General features: G+C 40.0%; 1 protein-coding gene across 1 annotated transcript in view; it reads left to right on the top strand.

Annotated features, from left to right (window-relative positions):
* LOC134542250 (transmembrane 9 superfamily member 2) overlaps positions 1 to 24,693 on the top strand; it is a 106,606-nt gene that overhangs the window by 4,867 nt on the left and 77,046 nt on the right. The window contains exon 2 of the mRNA XM_063386356.1: positions 12,925 to 12,992. Coding sequence (XP_063242426.1) covers positions 12,925 to 12,992 — 68 coding nt within the window. The remainder of the gene's footprint in view (positions 1 to 12,924; positions 12,993 to 24,693) is intronic.

Consider the following 24,693-nt stretch of genomic DNA (forward strand, 5'->3'; position numbering starts at 1 on the left):
TGACAGAGTTCACGGGTTTGAAGTTCACACAGAACCTCAAGGTCCCGTCCTTCTTCTTAGCCATGACGATTTGGCTATTGTACGGAGATTCACTAGCTTCTATTACTCCGTTCTGGAGCATTTCGGTTATCTGTTCCTGCACTACCTGACGGTCTTTGAGTCCAAACTCCCGCGGCTTTACGTATATGGGACTGTGTGGCTTTGTAGGGATGGCATGTTCCGTCACCGTTGTCCGCCGCAGCATGTCTGTGGCCGCGAACACTAACGGTTGCTGCGACAACACGCCCTCGAACAACCCTGTGTAATTTGGTGGCACGTCATGAGTGAGGTCTGCCAGCTGGATCTGTGGTGAGGGAGGAACAGGGCCCGCCCGGCCCACGCCGTACAGCGTTCGGCGCCCCTGACGGCCCACGTGCAACTTACTGTCCTTGATGTCAATGGCGGCGTCCTCCTGGACCAGCCAAGGCAGGCCCAGGATCAACTCCTCCCGCAGTCCACGCATCACCAGGGCGCTAGTCCGACTGAATAAGTCACGAACACCGATGGTTACCTGTGCGCGTCCAGACGTGGACGCGCTTGTCCCCTCCGTTGCCAGTTGCACCTCGTCCTCGTGTGGCTCCAAGTCCTCGTCCGGCACCAGGTGGGCGGAGACAAAAGAGTGGGTCGCCGCCGTGTCCACCAACGCGTGGACGGGACGGCCGTTCAGGAGCACTGGCACCCGGAGCAGCGCCGCCTGGTCCGTGCCCAGCTGTCCCAGCTGTGCTGGAGGAGCCCCCTGCTCCTCTGGTGGTGACCTGTCCCCTGCTGTTGGACTGCTACTGGCTCCCCCGTCTGCTGTGGCGTCCATGCTGCGGTTCCCGTGGTCCCTCGTGTCTCTTCCGAGCTGCCCAGTGGGGCTGTCACTTTTGGCGGGCGACGTCCCTGTGTTCCTCTCGTCCCTGTGGCTGGTGTCATGGCGGGCGTCGTTGGGCTGACTCGTCCTCGGGCTCGGTGAGGTCTTTTCTGTCATGTTGTCCGGGTTCGTATCTAGGAGGCAGTGGCCGACTCTGTCCCTGCCCCCTATTGTCCGTTTCCCGGATGGCGTCCTTCCCTTTCCATCTTCCTCCACAACTCCGCCTTGGTTGGACACTCCGCGTGCCAGTGATACTCCGGGCTGCGGCAATACTGACACCTGGGTGGACGGTTGTCACTCGTCCGCTGATTCGTACTCCGCTCCTCTGACCGTGTTCTGGTCTCCCATGTGGGTCCCCCTGTCGTCCTCTGCCCTTGTGGTGTGGCCCCGCCCCTGTATCGGACCAATGTCATTGCGTCCTCGGGTGTCACAGTCTCTTGTGACATCACTGGTGTCATCCTAGGCTCCCGTCGTGACTCTCTTGCCCAGAGTTCCCTCCTACTTGCTGCCAAGTCCATTTCAGTCTCCCGGGCCAGCTCCACGAACTCGGATACCTCTAGGTCCACGGCCCGTCGCAGAAAAGGGCGTAGCGACGGCAACAACTGTTCGCATATTACGGGCATGACCTCGCTCACTGTTCTCTCCGGCCCCACTCGCCGGTGTAACCGCACCTTCCTATAGATAAATGATTCGGCGCTCTCCCCTGCGGCCTGTGGTACACTGTAAAGTTGTCGCTGACACTCGGCTCGTGCCAGTGGTCCGTTGAACCGCCTCTCTAGTGCTCGCTCGAATTCTCCCCACTCGGATAGATAGTCCCCCGTGTCCGTCCACCATTTCGCCGCCCGGCCCCGTAACTGGCCACACACTCTCGTCACCCAGTCCCTTCGTGGCACTCCCCTAAGCCTGTCCACACACGCGGCTACAAACGCACTCGGATCTTCGTGCGGTTCTCCCGCAAACTCCGGTAATGGGCTAGCCACCTCGACCACTCGCATCACTATACTCGGATGACCATGACCTCTGGGCTCTCTAACGCCCTCGTCGCGGTGACCCGGTAAATGACTCCCCGATTGTCTGTCATTACTCTCCCCGCTACTCTTCACGTCCGCTAGTCCCCATGGGCATTCGCACGAAAGGTCCTGTCCGTGTCTCCCCCTGAACGGAAGTCCACACCCCACACACGTGTCCATCACCCTCGCCTTTGTCTCATCCGGTCCCTCCATTTTTCCGGTCGTCACCCGGCTTCACTTGGTTATCCGATCCTTCTCGGCTCGGTCGGCGAACTCGCCATTCGGCGCGCGATAAGCCGCAGCGCGATACCGCGCGAATTCGAGCCCGGCGTGGGTCGCGCCGCCTTATCTCTCTCCCGCGTGAACCTGATCCCGGCGTGGATGCGTCTCCTTATCTCTTTCCCGCGCCGCTCCTTCCGCCTGCTTCCGCCGCTCCGCCGCGCCAGGCAGCTCCCGCGCCGTTCGCGTGACGCAACTCGCGCTACGTCGCACGCTACTCCAGTCCATATAATGTCCGTGATGTCCTTTCCGCCCACTTTGTCCGTGTTCTTGGCAACCCGCACTTTGCCAAATTACGCCCTTTGAGACAAAATTTCGAAAGTTTGAAAGTTTTTAAAAAAAATTGAAAGTTTTGAAAATTTGAAAGTTTGAGAATGCGTTGCCACCTAGTTGGGGGCCACTTGTCGTCGAGCGGGCTGATCCCCTTATTGGTTGTGTAGGTTCTTGGGCTAGCTCAGTTGGGGGTGGGTTTCGGGCCGCGTGGCAGTTAAGAGGATCTAGCCTGCTAATAATGAAACTACATAGGGTTTCGTGGCACTCACTCTTTTTATTGGCCACTATTTGCACTGGCACGGGGCTATCGCAGTTCCCGCCTACGACCGTTCTTAGGTGAGGCCTGACTACACGAGAATTTCCCCTTACACGGCCGCCTATGGGAAGTAGTAGGCGCCAGCGTCGCGGCGCTAACCGATGGCGTTTGTCCCAAACCGGCAGGGCTTTGATTTCCTGTCCTATAGCGAATTCAGGCAAGCACTACCTGCGGACACAGTTTCTGAAATGTCCCATTAAAATGGCGAGGTCTCGTCCATGACACAATGGTACTATTTTATCCTAGGCAATGCATGACTATACAAGCGAATAAAGATATATATATATATATACATACATACGAGAGGAAAGGAAAAAATTATGAAACACTAATAAAAAGAAAACTAAACTATTTACAATAAGGCGACCCCTTGGCAATAGTTTACATACTAATCTCCATAGTTCCGAACTGCCTGACACGACTCGAAGACTGTTGCTGATCTATTCCCCGCGTCACTGACGTTAAGCCCGGAGGCCTCTATGCTCACCCGTTTCACTCGTCTTGGCGAGAGCTCGCGGCCGACACGTCACTCCTCCGCGGTTCTCCAGACGCGACTGACTTCTGCTCGCGCCTACCCCCTCCCCGCGCGCGTCTCGTGCAGCATCTGACGTCCTCGTGGACGGGAACCCGCGACTTGTTCACCCCGTGCATATTAAAATACATGTTATTTACCCTTCTAATTTAAATTATACATGATGGATGATATTATAGTTTTTACAATAAAAATTATGTCCTGCTGAAAGAAAAGAAAATATACATAAAAAACTACGTCGGAGGGACACTGATTTATTGAAGGTGGCACCACTGGCTCCCGCACACGCCCGCGCACAGAAGAAGGCGGTGACGCGCCATAACGGCCTGTAGGAGCTAGGGTGGCCTCTGGGTCGACGTCACTGCAATTGGGCTTTCACCCGGTGGCAAGAACTCCCACTCACTCCCCTCTCCCCCCCCCCCTCCATCAACTTTCTCCTCAGCTCCCTCCCATCCCTGACCTCCACCATTTCCTCCCCCAGCCCATTCCACTCCGTCCCCGTCCTCACCAGGAAGGTGTTCCGCCCTCTCTCTGTCCGCCTCCACACCCTCTGGAGCTTACATCTGTGGTCTCTTCGTCCTCTGTACTCCCCTCTATGTACTTTGCTTCCCAATTGCCCCCATCCCCCTTCCCCCTTCAGCACCTTGAACATCCTGACCAACCTTTCCACTCTTGTTCTCCTCTGTAACGTTTCCCACCCCAACTCCTTAATCATTTCCGTTGGGCTATGCAGTTTCCCATCCTGCCCCTCCCTCCTTCTCCACATTCCCATCACCCACCTAGCCGCTCTGCGCTGCACCCCTTCCAGCTCCTTCACCTCAGTCACCAGGTAGGGGTCCCAGACCGCCGCCGCATACTCCAACATTGGCCTGACCAATGTGGAGTATGCCTTCTCCTTTGTCCTCCTCCCAGCTCCCTGCAGGGTCCTACCAAGCAACCCCAGCGCCTGCCTTCCCCTCCTGACCACCCCCTCTATGTGCTCCGCCCATCCTAGGTCATTTTTCAGTGTCACCCCCAGGTACTTATATCCTGCTGCCTCTCTTATCTCCTGCCCCTTCCAGTAATATACATTTCGTGTGACTTTCCTCCTCTTTGTAAATCTGACAACTTTTGTCTTACCAACATTCAAGGACATTCCATTTTTCTCCGTCCATTGCTCCAACCTTATCAAGTCCTCTGCTAAACATCCCCCTTCCCCCACAACCTCATACACTACACAGTCATCTGCAAATAGCCTCCATCTGGCTTTCATGCCCTCCCCCAGATCGTTTATCATAATTGTGAACAACAGAGGCCCCAGCACACTCCCCTGTGGCACCCCCGACGTCACTTCCCCCTCCTCGGAGCTTTCCTCACCCACTCTCACTCTTTGTCTTCTATTCCTCAGGAAATCACCCACCCAGTTTACCACCCTTCCATCCCTCACCAGCAACTCAACCTTTTCCATTAACCTCCTATGGGGGACCTTATCAAACGCCTTTTCAAAATCTATAAAGATTGCATCTATCTGCTTCCCCCCGTCCACCGCTTCCACCAGGTCTTCCAACAGCCCAGCCATCTGGGTCTCGCATGAGAACCCCATCCTGAATCCATGCTGCCTGTTATCCACCCACCCCAGATCTTCCATTTCCCCCTTTACGTACCTTCCTACCAACCTCTCCATCACTTTTCCTACACAGGACGTCAAACTGACCGGCCTGTAACTTCCTGGCTCCGCCTTATCATTTCCCCCCTTGTAGATGGGAACTACCACTGCCTCCTTCCATTCCATTGGTAGTTTCCCCTCCTCCAGAGACTGCTTGAAAACCTCCAACAGGTACTTCCCAATCTCCCTATCACCCAACTTCAAATGACTATTCCCTATACCATCTGGCCCAGCTGCCTTTCTCCCTTTCAACCTCCTGATCACCTTAATTACATCTGTCAGTCGCAGCTCAAAGGCCTTCCTGCCCATTAAACTGTCGTCCTCTCTACCCTCCCATGCCTCCCCCTTTGTAAATACTGCCAGATATTGCTCCTGCAGTAAGTCTGCCTTTTCCCTGTCCTCTGTATATTCCTGCCCCCCTCCTCCTCGGAGAACCCCTATTCCCTCCTCACCCTTCACTCTTCTTATGTATCTGTAGAGCTCCGTCCCATTTACCGTCCCCCCTTCCCCCATCAGCTGTTCCATGTAAGCATCCCTTGCTTCCCGCGATTTCCTCCCTAGTTCCTTCCCAAGCGCCTTCATTTCCGCCTCTATCTCCTCTCCCCCAAGCTTCCTTGCCCTCGCATGCAGCCTCCTACATTTCCTTTTCAACACTTTCAACTCCCTTCCATAGTAGGGAGGGTCACCTCCTTGGCCTACCCTCCTCTGAGGTACAAAACGTGTAGCCATCTGCAGCAGAATATTTCTTAAGGCAGCCCATCTACCTTCGAGGTCCTCTATATCTACCCATCTACTGTATTCCCCCTTCAGGAATGCCTCTGCCCCCACTCTATCAGCCTTACCCCAACAGTTTACCACGTTTCCCCTCCTTACCCTTTTCTCCCTCCAGCCCACGTCTAACTCCACTACTGGGATCCTGTGATCACTGATGCCCTCCATTACCACACTTCCCCTGACCGCCTCCATTGGTCTCACAAGTACCACATCCAACAGGTTCCCGTCATCCTGCTCTCCTCTCCTGGCACCTTTTCTGGTGCTTTCAGTCACCACCTGCTCCAGTCCTCTGTTTGCCAGTTGAGATGCCCATCTCTGTTCCCTTGACCCCATCCCCTCCGGCCCCTTTTCCCATGCCACCCCTGGCATGTTCAGATCCCCGCCACTATCACCCACTTGCCTTCCCCTAGCATGTCCAACCTGTCCTGCACCTCCCGTATGGCTTCATCCCCTTGCCCTGGTGGCCGGTACACCGCAATCAGCCGTACATTTTTCTCTCCTACCTGGAACTGCATCTCCAATAACTCCGCTCTCCCCCCAACCCATACAACCCTACCACAGAGTCCCTCTCGCATGCACACCATTACCCCTCCTCCATTCCTGTTCCTGTCCCTTCTAAATATTTCAAAGTGTGCTCTCTTCAGTTCCCCATCTCTAATTTCCTCGTCCAACCATGTCTCCACCGCTACAATGATATCCGCCCCATAGGCTTCCACCCTGCCCCAGAACTCCTCCACCTTCTTATATATACTTCTACAGTTTATAACTGCGACTTTTACATATTGGCATTTTCCCCCTTGCGCCTCTGTCCCTTCCGCCCTGATACGAGTGCCCCTTCCCCTTAGAACCCCGATTTCCAGCACTCTTGCAGCCCTATCCAACTCCACCCCCCTCTTTCCTCCTTCCTCGCTCCCCGTCCAACCAATCTGAGTTTTGTTGACTTTAGCTGTCACCTCCTCCCTAGCATTGCTATCGGCACTATATTCACAATCACCCCCCTTCTCTCCACCTTCCTCACTATCTAGTTGCTATCTTCTTCCCTGCTGCTCAAACCTTGCCCTTTCCAAATGGCCAGAAGTCTCCCTTCCTAGCAGGTCTCCTAGCATCCATTTTCCCCTCTCTGTTAGGTGAACCTGATCCCTGCCCACACAGTCCTGCCCCACCCATTTCCTGCTATCTACCAACATGGCTCCCAAGTCCCTACACACCCTCTCATACACCTCGCTGACCGCCGCAGCCTTGACATAGTTTATACCCCTCCTTACTAGTACCCCACTGACCACAACTCTGGCTACAGGGAACTTCTCCTTCACCTTGCCCACTAGCCCCCTCATATCCTCCTCTACTTCCCTCCCCACCACTCTACCAGCCACATCATTTCCCCCTACATGAACAACCACCACCTTAACTTTACTGCTTCCTTTCATGCAGCCTACCCTCTCCCCCAAGTTCCTAATCTTTGCACCCCCAAACGCAGCTTTATATATACTTCCTTTCCCCACCCCCTGCAATTCTACCCCCTTCACAATAGAGCTGCCCAGGAAAATCACTTCGGGCTCCTGTCTAACTATTGTACCCCTTTTCGTATCCCTGCCCTCTTCATGCCTGTTCACATCTACGTTGCTTGTACCCACAGCCTCCTCCCGCACCCTCCTTGCTACCCCTTCATTCTGCAACCTGACACCTGTTTCCTGAACTTCCCCAGTACATGCCTCTGCATATGTGGCCTTAACAGCTTGAGTCCTTACTTTCTCCCTCCCTTCCAGCTCCTCCACCCTCCTGCGCAGCCTATCTACCTCCACATCTGCCTCCTTTCTCATCTGCCTTTCCTTCTCAACTTCCTCCTTTGTCCTCTTCAGCTCGCACTCCAGCCTTTCGACCCTTACTAACACACTTCTCAACCCATCCTCCCTTTTTACTTCTTCCTCTACCCTCTCTAATCTATGTTTTATTTCCATCTCCTTCCTGTACAACACCTCACCTAATCCTTCTTCCAAATCGACTTCCCTCCTTGTCCCACTCAGACCCTCAACAATCTTTCCTCCCAGAATATCACCAATGAAATTGAGTGCCCAGTCCTTACCCACATCTACATTCCCTCCTTCCCTCTGAGTTCCTGACACCCCACCTACCAGCTCCTGGCTACCACTGCTTCCTGCCATTGCCACTACACTTCCTGAACCCTTGTTATCCTTGTCACAATCCTTACACATCCACTCCTGCCCCAGACTACCCAGCTCCCCCTCCTCTAGTCCTGCACACTCCGTATGGACCCAGCCTTCGCATTTGTCACACCGTACACCACTCTCTCCATCTTTCCACACCTTTTTACAACCCACACATTTAAGCTTCGACTTACATTTCACCCTACCCATTTTGTCACAATTCACTATTCTACACTAACCTATTACCCAAATAACTTAAATAATATATAATCCTACTGTAATAACCAACAGATAATCCTACACCTTAGATCTTATTTCTACTCTAATTAAACGGCCACGTGGCGACCGCAAATCAACACAACACTACTACCTCCTTATGCAAAAGATTAAACACTAAAACCCTTAATTCTTATCTACATTGATACAAAATATATAATGTTACGCTGCTATCTTAGTATACTCCCTTCTCAACTCCTTTGTACTCCTATAATTCCACCATTTCCGCAGAGCTCAATTCCACATCACATTACTTGCCCGCCATCTTAAAATTAATAAGTACACACGTATTTTTTGGGCACGCAAGCGAACACTAATTTTCATTTTAGCTATCATGTAAGATATAGTTATGTGTAGTACACAATAACGTAGTACTAAGATTGATAGCATGGGCACAACGAGCAGTGCCTGCAGGGAGACTGGTTGGTTATGATTGGTTATCGTGTTGTATTTACCTGATGGTAGGCCAAGTTCACCGACCTCAACTTTGTACCACTGTGACATGACTGCCAATGACAGCTAAATTTAATATTAATTAAAACTGCAATAAACCAATGGCTACAATTAACAAAACAGTGTTATGATGTTAGAAAATGGGTAAATATTTACAATCGCGGTAGATGCCAAAAAAAATGCTAAAAATCTGAAAATACTTTTATTCTGTGCCCTTTCACTTCCTCTTTTCAAAACAACCGGCGGAGGTAAGAAATTCCAAATACTTTAGGAGATATCGAATTTTTTAATTTCATCATATGTAGAGTCGCGGTATATGCCAAAAAAAAATGCTAAACATCTGAAAATACCTTTATTATATGCTCTTCAACTTCCTCTTTTCATTAAAAGCGGCGGAGATTAGAAATTCCAAATACTTTAGGAGATATCGAATTTTTAAATTTCAGCACAAAACCAGCGCATTCCTGTGGCGTGCGTGCACCATTGTTTCTTGTTTACGTACGAGTATCTATTTTTTTATTGGATAATGATGTCACGTGATTGTTCGTGATAGGCCAGAATTCAAATGAACTAATACGTGATTATTTAGTTCAATTATTGTTTAAAACGGTGTTTAATTACCGCCTCCAACTTACGTGAGTTTTTAACGTTTCTAATTTTAAAGTCTTATTTGTTATTTTGATATTGTTGCGCAAGTAATAAGTAACAAAAAAATTTACGTAAGTTGTTACTGTACATCCTTTGTTACGGGTTTGTTAGGTAAGGTCAGTTACATTATAAATCATTTAAAACTAAAGAATAATTAAAATTAATTCACATTATTTTTAATATCACCTTAGTTTGAAAGTATTTATAATGTAACTGACCTGACCTAATCGACCATTTTAGTTTACTGTTCACCCTCTGTCCGGGTTTGTTTGGTCAGGTCAGTTACATTATAAATATTTTAAAACTAAACATCCATTAAAATTAATTCACAAAATAATTTTTAATGTCGGCTAAGTTTGAAAGTATTAATAATGTAACTGACCTGACCTAATCAACCATTTTATTAATTACGCATTCACGATTCACGTATTCACGAACACACGGCAAAATAACAAAAATGGCGCCGCTCGAATGGTTCCACAGGTCTTGTATTGCAAAATTAAAAAATTCGATATCTCCTAAAGTATTTGGAATTTCTTATCTCCGCCGCTTTTAATGAAAAGAGGAAGTTGAAGAGCATATGATAAAGGTATTTTAGGATTTTTTACATTTTTTTTGGCATCTACCGCGACTCTACATATGATGAAATTAAAAAATTCGATATCTCCTAAAGTATTTGGAATTTCTTATCTCCGCCGGTTGATTTGAAAAGAGGAAGTGAAAGAGCATAGAATAAAAGTATTTTCGGATTTTTAGCATTTTTTTTGGCATCTACCGCGATTGTAAATATTTACCAGAAAATGTAATGTGTAATTTTAATTATAAAGTATCCATGGTAAATTCTAGCAATTAAGGCATATACATTGCGCAAAGAGCAATTTTTTCAACTTACGGAGGTAAATATCTAGTAGTGGGGTGTATCCAAAACGAAAATATCCAAAAAAAAATTTTTTATTACTTCTTGACATATTTTCTAATATTTTTTAAAACTGCATTGTAATTTACCATTTTAATTTGTTGGTTAGGTTAACTACATTTAAATTTTAAAATACTCTTAACTTGTGAATGCTAGGTTAGGTCGGCCAAATTATTTATTTACGAGTCAACAAAATCTAACCTCCGAAGCACATATAAAATAAAACAATCAACAATACTTATGAAGAAACATAAAATAACTAACCTTCACAGTGACTTAAAACTTCCCACATGTTAACTTCTTGTTTTAAATATTCAGGGTAAATATGTAGAGTAGCGGTATATGCGAAAAAAATGCTAAAAATCCGAAAATACTTTTATTCTATGCTCTTTCACTTCCTCTTTTCAAATCAACGGGCGGAGATAAGAAATTCCAAATACTTTAGGAGATATCGTTTTTTTTTTAAATTTTGAACATGTAGAGTAGCGGTATTTGTGAAAAAAAATTCTAAAAATCTGAAATTACTTTTATTATATGCTCTTTCACTTCCTCTTTTCATTAAAACCTGCGGAGATAAGAAATTCCAAATACTTTAGGAGATATCGAATTTTTTAATTTTTCAACACAACACCTGTACAACCATTCGACCAACGCTATTTTTGTTATTTTGCTGTGTGTTCGTGAATGCGTAATAAAATGGTCAATTAGGTCAGGTCAGTTATATTATGAATACTTTCAAACTAAGCGTACATTAAAAATAATATGATTTAATTTCAATGGTTCTTTAGTTTTTAAGTATTTATAATGTAACTGACCTGACCTAACAAACCCGGAAAAATGATGAACATTAACAACTCTTGTAAAAAAATTTTGTTACTTATTACTTGCGCAACAATATCCAAATAAAAAATAAGACTTTAAAATTAGAAACTTTAAAAACCCACCTAAGTTGAAGGCGGGTACATTTCCTTTGCCATTAGAAGGAAATGATGTAGTCGTTCACCTACGTCGCGATACCTCCGACGGAACATTAATAAATAAATAATCACGTATTGGTTCATTTGAATACTGGCCAATCACGGAACTGTCACGTGACAAAATAGATACTCGTAAACCAGAAACAATGTTGATTGCCGCATGAATACACAGGTATTGTGATGAAAATTAAAAAATTTGATATCTCCTAAAGTATTTGGAATTTCTTATCTCCGCCGGTTGATTTGAAAAGAGGAAGTGAAAGAGCATAGAATAAAAGTATTTTCGGATTTTTAGCATTTTTTTTTCGCATATACCGCGACTCTACATATTACCATATTCAGTATGGTGGAATTCATATCCTTATATGAACTTGGTTCTGGAAATTAATTCTATCTAAGGTAATGATATTATGGAGTATTACAGAATAATTTTAACATACTGATGGTAAAAAATTCATTTACAGATATTTCCTTTTTTTGGATGTATCCTTCTTGTGTATAGTCAACCGTGACTGCCATTTTGCCTGATGTGTTTGGGAATTGCCAGTGCACTCTATCATGGACTAACCAGTAGCCAATCTGAGCCTGCTAGCCTGCAGCATAACTGCCAGAACTGCTTATTATGCCCAGGCCTTTATAGTTAACATTAACCTTTCCAGATGGCTTTTAAGAGAGAACAGTATTGATGGTACACTAATGCCCAAAGATGAGACATTTGTGTAAATATATTTGACATGTTGACAATATATTAAATAAACATGCAATATTTTCAATTTTCTATACCCACCATTGGCTCTGTAGCAAGTTTAGCGAGTGAGCAATCTCCACTTGTAACAAAATAAATGACGAAAGGAAAGACTCACTGAACACTAAATTACAAATACATGGGTAATACTTTGCAGCATACTGTGACCAATAAAAGCAACAGAGAACAATCTCTATCAGATGCTTCAACCTGCTGAGGAGATATAAGTTATGATCATGACTGGCTGCCGGTACAGTTCCCCCAGCTCCCATCTCGTACCTCTGAGACTGCTCCGATTGTGTTGTGACATCACAAGTAGAAAAAACACAGCACTTACTGCATATAGGTGTACGTAATTATTAATACAAAAAGTCTTTATCCAAGAAAGTCACTTGGCCATTACTTACACAATTACTCTGTTTTCTCTAGGTCTCTAGTCTACAAGTTAAGTGCATGGGATAGTAAGAAAACAAAACTGACCCTTTATTACAACACCTCACATCGGTTAAAGTTCAGATACCTTTGTATATTTATAAATATAGAAAAGACTTCCTAGCAAATTTTTTGCGGCATAGTTTGTTCTAAGCTCTTGGCAAAAAGTCCCAGGCCAAATTGTGGTGTTCTCTACAGAGTTGGAGAAATGTGTGTCTGCTGAGATTCTGTGTGTAGATTTCATAGTGTGCACATATCACATCATATGTCTATTTGCACTGTTTGGGAATAATTTAAAGTGAACTTACATACTTGTTAAAATTTTGAAATTTAATGACTAGGGTCTATACAAAAGTCTCATTTGCCTGTTTAGATAGGACATAATGTGCTCTATGTAAAAAAGGGATGGTGGTTGTTCTCAAGAAAATAATTTTTGTTAATTTTTTATACAAATATTTTTTAATTAAGCTGTTGAATAATCTGATTTTTCATGTTAAAGTTTCTTGGAGTTACCTTTGTATTGATAAACTTTTAATTGTTTCGGCTCTGCCTGTGTAAAACTGCACACCTTTAATTTTATTTTTGTTGCAGTCAGATGTCATTTTGTACGTGAACCGTCTGAACACTGAAGAGTCTGTTATTCCATATGAGTATAATTAGTAAGTACCTACCTAATTTTCATTGGAATGTTCATAGATGATCACTTGGATGTATACATAAAACATTTTGCAGTATAGGTACAAGCTGTATGTGTGGTTTTAGTGAAAATAACAGTATGTTTGGAACCAAATTTGGACAACCTTCTCTTAAGGCTCACGCCTAGCTGGGAGTGAACCCCCACATTTCGCTCGTTGGCCAGGTAGTCTGGGCAGCCCACAGTGGCCGAAGCTGGAACTAGTCTGCAGCTGTGGTCACACCGCGGGGGTCCCAGCCATGTCCCCCCTTCCAAGAAGAGCCACGGCCAGTAATAGGGTGTTTGTAAACCTCCCACTCTTACTGCTGCTCTATGCCGCGTGTTTTCTTCAACCTGCAGGCCATTGCTCTTACTAGAGACGCATCCTACTCTCGAAAAAAAAATCCTATAGGCCTACCTAAAGTAAGAAAATCACTATTCAGTTTTTTTATTTTTGTGCACGTAATTTAGAGTATAAAATAAACTTCTAAAATTTTGTCCCGCGAATCACTGCTAACATTTGTTTGCGTCATCAATATCGTAAACATTATATCACATAAGTATAAACAACGTCAATCTAAATCTTGTACGCTGTGCTCCACGACATAAAAATAAAAGTTTTAAAACTGTCTCAAACAGCCCTACCAAAACTTTCTGTTCAAATCAGGAATCCATAATTTTGAAGATTAACCAATCACTCTCTCAATCTGTCTTGGGTGTTCCAATTCAGGAACGCTAGATTGTTCAGCTACCATTTTGACTCAACATATGTGAGTTTGACCTTCTGAACGTGTCCAACATATCATAGAACAGTTCGAAACAATGAAATAGAGAAACTCTTAATTTGCATCTGCAACTTAATATATTAGTTGTTTGTAAAGTTATTTTACATGTTATCCATTCATGATCTAAAAAATTCTCATTGTAAAATTATATAGATTTAATTTATTCTTAACACAAATTTAATCACTTGGTAATTTGTTTAATTTGTTTATTCAGTGTATTCATGTGTTATTTATCCTAAATAAGTACATACTTAAAGACAAATACAGTTGCTTTATATATTCAAACAGTGGGTAAATTTTTCTGTATCAAATTCAACAAAAACACACCAATATTTTAATTTTATTACTAGTTCCATTAAGACAAATTTAGAAAAAATCTCATAAAACATGGTTAAAATTATAACTTTTCAAACACAAGTTTTAAATAAAATATTGATAATTAAATTTAAAAACCAAAAATAGAATAAAACCAAACCAAAAATGTCAACCTTGCCTATATTTTAATTGCATCATAGTACTTACCATGCAATTATAACCCGATCTCACGCATGTTTCTGTAATTTTGTACATGCACTGACCTATACGATTTATACATGAATGGTTCAAGTGTTGTACCATTATAATCAATAGTTGTTAAAACGAGTCCTTTGCAAGGTCATAAAACTCAGCGTTTAGCGAGGATACAAAATATGTTAATACATGACCATTTACTATGAAAATCACTTAGATTGACACGAATACCGAAGGAGACTAAAAAATATTTTAAATTCAAGCCATTGTAATGTACGCTGGGCTTCAGATAAACACTCAAAAATTGAGTAAGTAAAAAAAATAAAACCTTGAAAGCATCAGCCCACAAACAAAAAAAAAAACAATAATTATCACAGAGGTGCCCAGACGTCGTACAAAGGAATTTACTTATAACCTACTAGAAACTGTAGGAGGCTATGTGGATCAAGGATGAGTAATAATGAAATAACAAGAATGCTGGTTTGATTTATATAACTGCTCTTTTACTAAAATTATTTACGTAGCTTTTTCTTTTATCTTTATCTTTAAGTACACATGTATTAAAATATATTAATTACAAATAGGAGGAAGCCCCGGGGCAACAAAATACATATAAAAGTAAAACAACCATATCTCTTAAACTTGACCCTGGTTTTACGTGAGCTCACAGGTTCAAAGGCGAGACAATTACATTTTATTTTAAATTTGCTTTTGAAATGAATTTAACCAAATCCTATGTCCTGAAAACTGGCGGTTATGGCACCTGATTGGCAAAACAGCCCAGCCAACCAGAAGAAAGGAAGGCTCTGATTGACCCACAGCTGCAGCCATTCAGGAAGCACCTTCCTCTCAGGCGAGAGTATATAAAAGCAGGATAACTTGTAAGAACCTCAGTAAGTAACTGCTCCTTGATAATGGCGACTGCAATGTCGACCGAAACGTCGGTGAATTATTCGCCAAGGACGCTGCTACAACACAGAAGCCAAGCTACTTATTACCGTAAAAACATGAGTTGAAATAAAAAAAAAATTCTTACTATTATATTTGTTTGAATATATTTTACACCATCATAATATTATCTTAAACCTTGGTCCAAAGCAAATTTTTATATGACCACATATTAGTGCAAGCGATGAAAAATAGTGTTTGAATGTAAAATAGTTCATAACTACTTTAGTGGGCATAATATGAAATTCAGTGCTCGATGCATTGAGTTAAAAACATTCGAACATTTTCGCTGCATAGAATATGATAAAATGTTCATTGATCATTTTGGAGTATTGGAGAACATATAGTATGTTATGTACATTAAGTTCGTAAAATGGTAACTTTGTTTCCAAATATTTCCAAAAGAACAAGTTACTTTGAAATCTACTTATGTCTGTAGGCTGTGCCCAAAGGGATTTTTCAACTTGAAGCATTAAAATTGTATGCAAAATATAACTTAAAAATATCAAAGATATTTTCAGATTGAAGAAAACTGACATAAAAATTTAGACTATACATGTCTTATTTAAGTTGATGTAATAAATATTTACATGCTAATGTACAAGATACATGCAGTTTCCAATTATAAGCAAAGTTTTCCTCTGTTATCAACGATTATGAATTTACATGTACAAGTAAAATAATACGTACCTAGCATTTATTTATTATTCCAAAAAAATTATTATAATCAACCTTCGAATTGGCAAATAGCATGTAACAGCTACGAAAAATTGTACTTTAAATTGATTTCAGTTGTTTATTTCTTTACGCTGTGGTGAACCTTTACAGTCACAACTATGTGATTGTTTAGTTTCGCGCCACATTCATGTTGTTTTTGCCTTTCGCGCTATTGTATCAGCATAGTGAATTCTATTGAAATAATGTATAGTACAGGTAGAAAGATTCACTATTTTATTACTGGTATCTATTCTTACATAAACACAGCATGGAATCCATCAAACGTGACATGGTAAACATAATTAATTGTAATTGTGGATTATTGAACTTTCTGTATTATGCCAAATTGTTAACTGGGGTAAAACTTATATTATTTACTAAAACTGAACGTATTATAACATCTCTTTTAATTGGATTCTAACCTAGAGCCTGTTGCTCTCTCACAGTAACCGACTACGCTATCGGAGGCCGTATGTGAACACAAGTTAGTCATGAATAATTTAAGTTTAAAAAAAAATCAATATTAATAATGTACAGTATAGTAGTAATAATGTAAAGTGATACCGCCGTCAAAATATCTATATTTTTATTCTAGATTCGTTTCTTGCGAGTTGCATGTAACCTCAACTTTGTTTTCTTTCCTCTTCGTTGTTTGACGATGACAGTTTTCCTTTTGGAGAAAAAACAATCCAGCCACGTGCAGCGATTACTCCCCACAAGTGTGGTAGCTTACTGCACGCCCTGTGTCGGGGGTGGAAGGTAAGGCCAGGCGCGCCACCCTGACCTATCTTCACCCTACCCCGCGCCAACACGGTGAGGGTGGGCCTACGGCCGAGAGCGCGCCACGTGACGGACAACCAAGTGCAAAACAGGTCGCAGTAATACTCATGCCTCTCGGAAATTAATGCGGCGACCCTATAATTGTATTGGTGTAAAGGTGGCACATAAATACCATGAATACGGTAGTTTGTAAGATATGGCAGCATGAAAACCTCATTTTTGGCTATATTGAGGGGTAATAAAATATTGTTTTCGATGTGCGATTCATTTTGAAAAGTTAATTAGGTCATGGCCTGATGTGTGTGTTCTTTTCGTACGGAAACAGATTTCGAAAATTTTCCGTAGTTTTCTGTAAAAACGTGTATTTCAAACACTCTGCAATGCTGTTCACAAGCTAGGTAGGCGGGTGCCTTTAGCATACAAAGGAAAGATGGAAAAAAATTAGTTTGCATGCATTCAGGAGTTTTTATGATTTATGTTTATCATTTATGGCTACATATGTCATGTTTTTTGTTTCTTGTATTATTTCTTTAATTATCTGCTCGTTTACATCTTGTTATTTCCTGTGTCTGTTAATGTCATATTCCCATCAATGTTTATTGGGATAGCCAAATACCCAAATAAATTAATATGTTTTATAATTTGACTGATTCAAAATGTGACATTTCTGTTTTTCTACCTTTAAACACTTTTAGAACATGCCTGATAAGTGATTTATGACAACAGCAAAATAGCAAATTATAATATTTCATGTTCCATATGTCATGAGCCATTTCCAGGATAATTCAGATTAAAATTCTGGTTCTGTCAAGGTGCTCACCAAATTAATTATGTAGATATTGAAGTTTGTCATAGTTTAAGTATTATGGTGGAGGTAAAGCCTCTTTTTTTTTTGTTTGTAATGTATTTATTCTAAGCTATGTCATTTTATATTTTGGGTCTTCTTGTATTCTAAAATAAAGGTGGTTGTACATATGGAAAATAGACTTACCTATATGTTTCAAATTCAAGTCAGAGCATATGTATATCTCTATATTTTTGTATTTTCAATTATTTTCTTTTGGCACAAATGATGAACATAGGCCCAAATACTCAGGAACGAAACTAGAGGGGGGCAGATGGGGCTTGTACCTCTGTCACCTCATTTGGGAAGGGAGCTAAACTCGCAGAGTAATTTTTACTAAGTATATCTATTTACTTGAATATTTTAGTGTTAGAACATAAAAAAATGTTTGAGGGTAGATGAACTGATGATTTGTATTGACATGTATATTGTCAAAAAAATTAAATACTGGTATTTCTCACGTAGGTAGTAGCCAACTTGTAATGTATTAAATATAAAATGACTGCAAATAAATCTATTTATTTAGCCTACCATCTAAGTTGAAAATAAAATATTTGGAATAGTGGCATTAATATATGGTGGCAATATAAGGTGTTGTCAGGAAAGGTTTTAGTTTGGTTGCATTGAAAAAAAGACTCCAACATGAGTTCTTGCCCTGGGTAGAAACTAGTCTAGTTACGTCCCTGAATAAACTGCACATTATATTGAATGTATACAGTAAAACATCTATTAACAGGCTGTCTACGGGTCATAAAAAATGAAAAAGTAACAAAACTTAAGGACTGGTCACGAATGTCACTAAAAAGTCCAAAATTAGCAGTAACTGGGCATGAACCTTTAATCTCCAGTAGCATTTTTCTAACTTGCATTTTATTTTTTTGATGCCTTAAGTTTATGGTTGTACATTAAATATAAATAGTTGAGAACTGTCCACATAAATCATGTAGAATTTATCTCTGAAAAGGTTTTACCTTTCAAACATAAAAATCAGCATGTCCCTGCAAATAGCAGATCAGTTATTGTATAATCTGTGTTTAATTTTGTGTATCATACATAAAAATGATCCTGTGAAATAAAAAATAACTATAAGGAAATTTTTTATAAAAATCCGGGATAACTCCTGAAATTTTTTTACCCAGCATTTGATATTGTCTAACAAAACTGAAGGGATAAATTTTTCATTGTTTTAAGGAGTTATTTGTAAAGAGGTTGATCAAAACAAGTCTAATTGGTTCACAATGCCAAATTTCCATTCATTTCGGTTCACAATGCCAAATTTCCATTCATTTCGTGGTCTTTTGAGTGTGTGTGTCTCAGTGCAAGAGTTTTGTCACTTTTTTTTTTAAAGTAAATGAATTGTTACAACTTTTGCATTCCTATTAGATTCTACATTCCCATTTCATTAATGCCAGACTTCTGTGCTACCCATCACACAACATGCAGTGAAATTTCTTTAGTAAAGAAGCTAGGCACTTTAAAACACAGAAATTAACAAGCATACTTCCATATTTTAAGTCTCTAAGAAAGAGTGGTAATTGTGTATGCTACGGTTTAATCTGTTTTGCCATTTAGAACTTCTTATTATTCAACATAGTTATTTGAATTGTTATATTTAATGTTATTTATTTTTAAATATGAATATTTTTAGTTCATTAAGCTTAATGAAATACATGAAACAGTTATTTAGTTATGAACACAAATATTTTTACACAACTATGGTTATTAAAGAAAACTAATGTGAAGAGGTTTTCATCTTAAGGCGATTGGTGCATGGAAAATATTACGTACAAAACTAATTTAACTGTACATATTTATTTTTGATGCTTCTTTTTAATACATAATATACCTAGGATCTTTTTTAGTAAACTTTTTATACTGAGTTATGTCATTTTAAATGCATTTATTTTTATTCCAAGCCAGAATTATTTAGAAAACACATAATTATGTTAAACTTAAGTATAGTTCAAGAAGCGAGTGTACGAATAGGTTTCTGCACCTATAAAAGTAAGAAAAAAAATTTTCATTGTCAAAATTACAGTTTAATATTGACAATTTCCATTGATCATTGCTGGACTACTTCATGAGCGATTTAAAGAATAAATTTAAATGAAAATGAAAACATAATTGGCAGAACACTATTGAGTTATGTATATATTTTCATATCCTTTTGTTTTTGATACAATACTACTCAAAACACGCCCTCTGGAGTGGCCGTTCTAGTGCTGCGTGTAAAACTCTCGCCGCCGGGAAGAATGTCCCCGCGACATGGCGCTGAGGGGCGGCGCTTGTCGGAACCAGGTGGTCCAGCGGAGCTCCGGCCGGCTGGCCGCAGCCTGCGGGAGGGGAGGGGGAAGAATGGGGTGTAGAGGGAGGACGAGAGAGGAGGCCGAAGAAACGAAGGGTCTGTAAAGGTCGCGCTTCATAGTGGAGTCTATCTTCGCTCAAGCAAGGAAACTGTCTCTGTACAGAAAAATTCGTTCAGCGAAATTCTTTTTAGCGGTTATGTTTCGACTTGAAGTTGAATACTGACACGGTGGTTGTTTACACCTATGAATAAATTTTTACCCTCCAGATTAATATGTTTTGACAGCATAGAAAATCAGTTGTGTATTCCGGTTAGATAGGGTATGCTATATGCACACTAGAATGACAGATCTAAATTTAACCAAAAAAATAGATTTTATATGTATTAAAATTTATTTAGAACATCAAATCAACACTAGGCTATTCCAGTAATATAAAATAAAAATAAAAATTGAAATGTTAGCTAGCGATGCCAGAATGTTGGGCACACTAATTACAAATGTCCTTTTATAATATTACATTGCACATAACACTGAAACCTTAATGCTTCAAATGTTTGTTTACAGTTTTATTATCCTGTGCTACGTTATTTAAATTTATATTTTTAATTTATTTTTGGTTTTGAACTATATTTCTGACATTGTTACAGACATTTGGGTTTTTCTCTATGTAATTATTAAGTAATTGCTGCTTTTGGAATTACGTTTTTCACGGCCAGAAATTGCCCGAGGTTTCGGCGGAACTTTCAAAAAGTGCCTCGAGCCTATTGTTGTGAAAGTTGCTACTAAAAAGAAGCTTGGTTTTGGCCGTTTTGGTGCGTGCAGCTCCGCGTCAGGACGTTCCTGATGCGGGCCTACCATAAGTTATGTTACGTGTGCGGTAATAATAGTATGTATAAAAAGGTTATCATCAGACTGCTGATGGTATGTTAAGTTGCGAACGGGAATACGCGATTTTAAAGTTATGAACGTCAGAAGATAGCATTAGTCCAGGTATGGCCATTTTGTTATTACTCTATCACTAACGCTGTACTGACGCCCTGCAACTTTTTAACATTGCCGATTGATATTATGACTTTGTTGATGTTGCTGGAATAAACTAAAACCAGCCGCTATTAAATATTATATTTACTAAATTAATTAGTCTCTCAGTATTATTAATGGCACGATCATTTGAACATACAATGCACAACTATCTTAGTGGTCTTGAGTCTATAGGTCTTATGTTTTATTGGACAATTGATTTAATTTATTAGTTAGTTAATTTTTCGAACCATAAATCCATTTTTGAACTCTACGTGAAACATTGACATTTGCGAAGTCGTGCCCATGTACCTGGCAACGATAGTTAAAAAAAATCGGCGTGATATTTTGGTCAAATGGAATTACTGTATTGAGGGATACGTGGTATTTGTTTATTCGTGTGTAAGTAATAAATCAGTCTTAAAATCAGTTAATTATTTTGTCTTCCTCTTTTGTATTCTAATTCAGATAAATATCAGATAAGCATGTGTTACTTGTATCACGACATCAAGGTATTATTTATCAGTAATTAATATTTCATTTTATTTTTTTGTTAACTAATGTGCATAGGGCAGTGCACTAGACATCACTACCTGTGTGTAGTGTTGCGTTACACTTTTTAACATATTAGAGTTTACATAAAATGATAAATCCAAAATTTTGTTTAAAAGTATAAATATCAGTGATCAATTTATTAATGTCCAGTATAACTCAGTCAGTAAAACACTCGAAAATATGTATAGGGCCTGTTAACCTAAATATTTGTTAACAGTTAAACTGAACCAAGATGTGTTAGAGTGGTTTTTTTTTTCTTCCGTATATTAGAGGTATGGGACATCAAAATACGCATCTGTCGCCCATTGACTTTAAATACATAATTATAAACTACATATTGTCAAAACATTCTGCAGCAGTTTTTGCTGAACGGAAAAACACGGATGAGAAACAGACAAAATGTGTTTGGTAAGTGATTTTTCGTCAAATGAAATGGAACAGGGCGGTGCTTATCAGAATGAAAGTACAGAACTACTTTTGTGCTAGGAAATGCATTTTACAAAGACATTTCAAGAGAAATCACCTTTAAATGAAATAGATCTTGCTGACATGGAAGAAATAGACTTAGATTTAGAGGCCAGGCCCCTTTCAAGTAACGAAATTTCTCTTGAAGGGCTGAAATATGTTTCTGGCTATATAGCTCACCGTTTCAGAAATAAATATCCTGACCTTGGCACTGTGGATTTCAATTCGGAGGACGATCGCTGGATACATGTACAATCAAAGGGTAACTTAAAATGTCCCACTAATGAATTTTTGGAATTAATAAAAGAGCGGAATTTTGAATCACGGACTAAAATTATTTGCGGAACTACTGAAAATAAATATCCAGAAGAAGTTATATACTGTTTTGTCAGGACAAGAACGTATATGCGTATCAAGTATTTGAACATGAAATATTTTAACGAACAAAACCAAAAACGCAAAGAAAGAAATAAGATGAGGAAAACTACCCTCTAAGATTTTTCAGTGTGATAGTGTCCACTTTCCTTCACCATAATATGTATGTTCATAATTTATTTACGATGTTTTTTAATTACTATATTTAAGAAAAGCATTTATTGTGAATATCGCAGCAATTATGTAGGGCTTAAGGTATTTATTGTATTCCAAATATTGAGTATGTCATTTTTATTGCCTTTATTAAAAATAATATATATGTTAACAATGTAACAAAATTGCAATATTTTTGTATTGCTATTGCAATTTCGTTTCTTGTAAACATTATTGTAGACTTTTTCATATTGAAATTAAATTTGCTATAGGGTTGTTTGTATTTTAATTTTACAGTTATAAGATTTTTTATATGTTGTTTACTGTTTACAAACATTTGAAAAATATTTCCTTAACCATATTTCCATTTCCATGGCAATAGTCTTGTTAGCTTTTCGGGTAACTCTTCTACATGGATGATAAGATGGTGCGACATTTAAAACATATCGCACCACCTTTACATAACTATTAAACTAAGAGGTGTTTTCTTTACATAATATTAAAGCACAATGTTTCCTTGTGGCGTAGGTGATTTAGAATTTCCATTTATCTATAAAAATGCGCTTTCAAAATGTTTTTAACACACAGTGTTTCGGAAGGTTTTTAAAGAAAAAAATTGACTACGCGTTTAATTTTTTTGCAACTGAATTCGGGCACGAGCATGAAATATAATTATTCTGTAGAAAGCGCAATGGTTTAAAGTATGGATGTTGAAGATTTGAAAAGATTTATTGAAATAGTGTGAGAGAACGAGCGAGTTGAGTGAGAAGATGTGCGGGAATGGCAGAGGTTAGCTCTCAGCCACATGTCGTGCGCAGTTGCGGACAAAAAAATAATCCATTCCGCTTCCCCATGGCGAAGGATGAGTGAAAGAGAAACCTGCTAAACCTTCCCCTCCTCCGGGCACGATAGAACCGTATCGGCTGTGTGTTAGAGGGAGAGCGAGTTACAACCTTCGAGGTTCTGTTATTTTCTCATAGATGGCAGGCCGCAGAGCGACCACCAGCGACACCCTTCCTGTATGAAGGCCATCTCGCCACTGACGAGCTGGAACTAAGCTCCTGACCTCCCTACATAGTAACGGTCACCCACATAGGCATCTAGACTCTTTAGTGATCATATGATACAAAATTCATTGTTTTCGGGCCTGTGACCGTTTTTTACCGTGCACCAATCGCCTTAAGGATAAGAAAAGTGTTTGTTATATATAAATGAAAATGCCTTGTGCTAGATACAGATTTGACTGTGACTTAGGTTTGCAATCAGGAGTTTCACTATTTTGAGGTTTTACTTATTTTTAAATATTAAATGTATTGTTCCATTAAATAAAATTTACAAATAACACAACTAATAAAATGTGTCACATCTGTATAATCAGGAGTTCAGTTTATACTCTACTTGTGTGCTCGGGTGCTAGTTTTCAGTACCAAGGCTGTGTGTGATGTTTCTTTAATGTTTGTACTTGTTTGAACGGTTGGTTTGACCTATTTGCTTGTGGAACTTGCATTAAAAAAAATTGCAAAGCCAAAAGTTTATTCAGTATTAAAGTTGATGAATGTTTAGACATAATGAAACTTTTTTCATTTTTTAAGTACTTAGTGTATACAAACAAAACATTGTACTTGTGATAAATAACTAAATGTTTTCATAAACTGTAAAATTGTTTTGTTTATTTTTATTTTACTCTTGCTTGTTATATTACAACAGTAATTTATCTTTTATTTTGAAAGTGGTTTCACAGATTTAAAATTGTCTTCCATTTCAAATTTTAAAGTACTGCTATAAAAATATATATAGGTAATTTGTGCCAAAAATTATATTTTTAATTTTATTGGCAATTTTTGCAAAAGTATGCACTGAAATAAAGAAAGCATTGCAAAATTTATATATATTAGAAAAAGAAAGTAAATAGTGGTCAAGAGCTAATTTATCTGGCTCGAGTTCAAGACCCATTGGTACAGTAGTTTTGTCCTTTTTTTCTTGCAATATTAAACTATTAATTACAGAAGTCAACAATATCTAAACAGTTAAATTACATTTGCAGATATAAGAATGACATAAACTGATAGTAGGTACCTACTATATTTAGGTTAAGCAGCTTTCAGGAACGGGTACACATACCTTATGTAAATAATATATAAATGTTAGGTGTCCAGTGATTACCTTAGTCTTCAAGAAGTATCTACAATTCCAATTGTAATAAATATGTTTATATAACATAATTTTTGT

The sequence above is a fragment of the Bacillus rossius genome, chromosome 1 (genome assembly GCF_032445375.1).
Source record: "Bacillus rossius redtenbacheri isolate Brsri chromosome 1, Brsri_v3, whole genome shotgun sequence".
In the NCBI taxonomy this organism is placed as follows: domain Eukaryota; kingdom Metazoa; phylum Arthropoda; class Insecta; order Phasmatodea; family Bacillidae; genus Bacillus; species Bacillus rossius.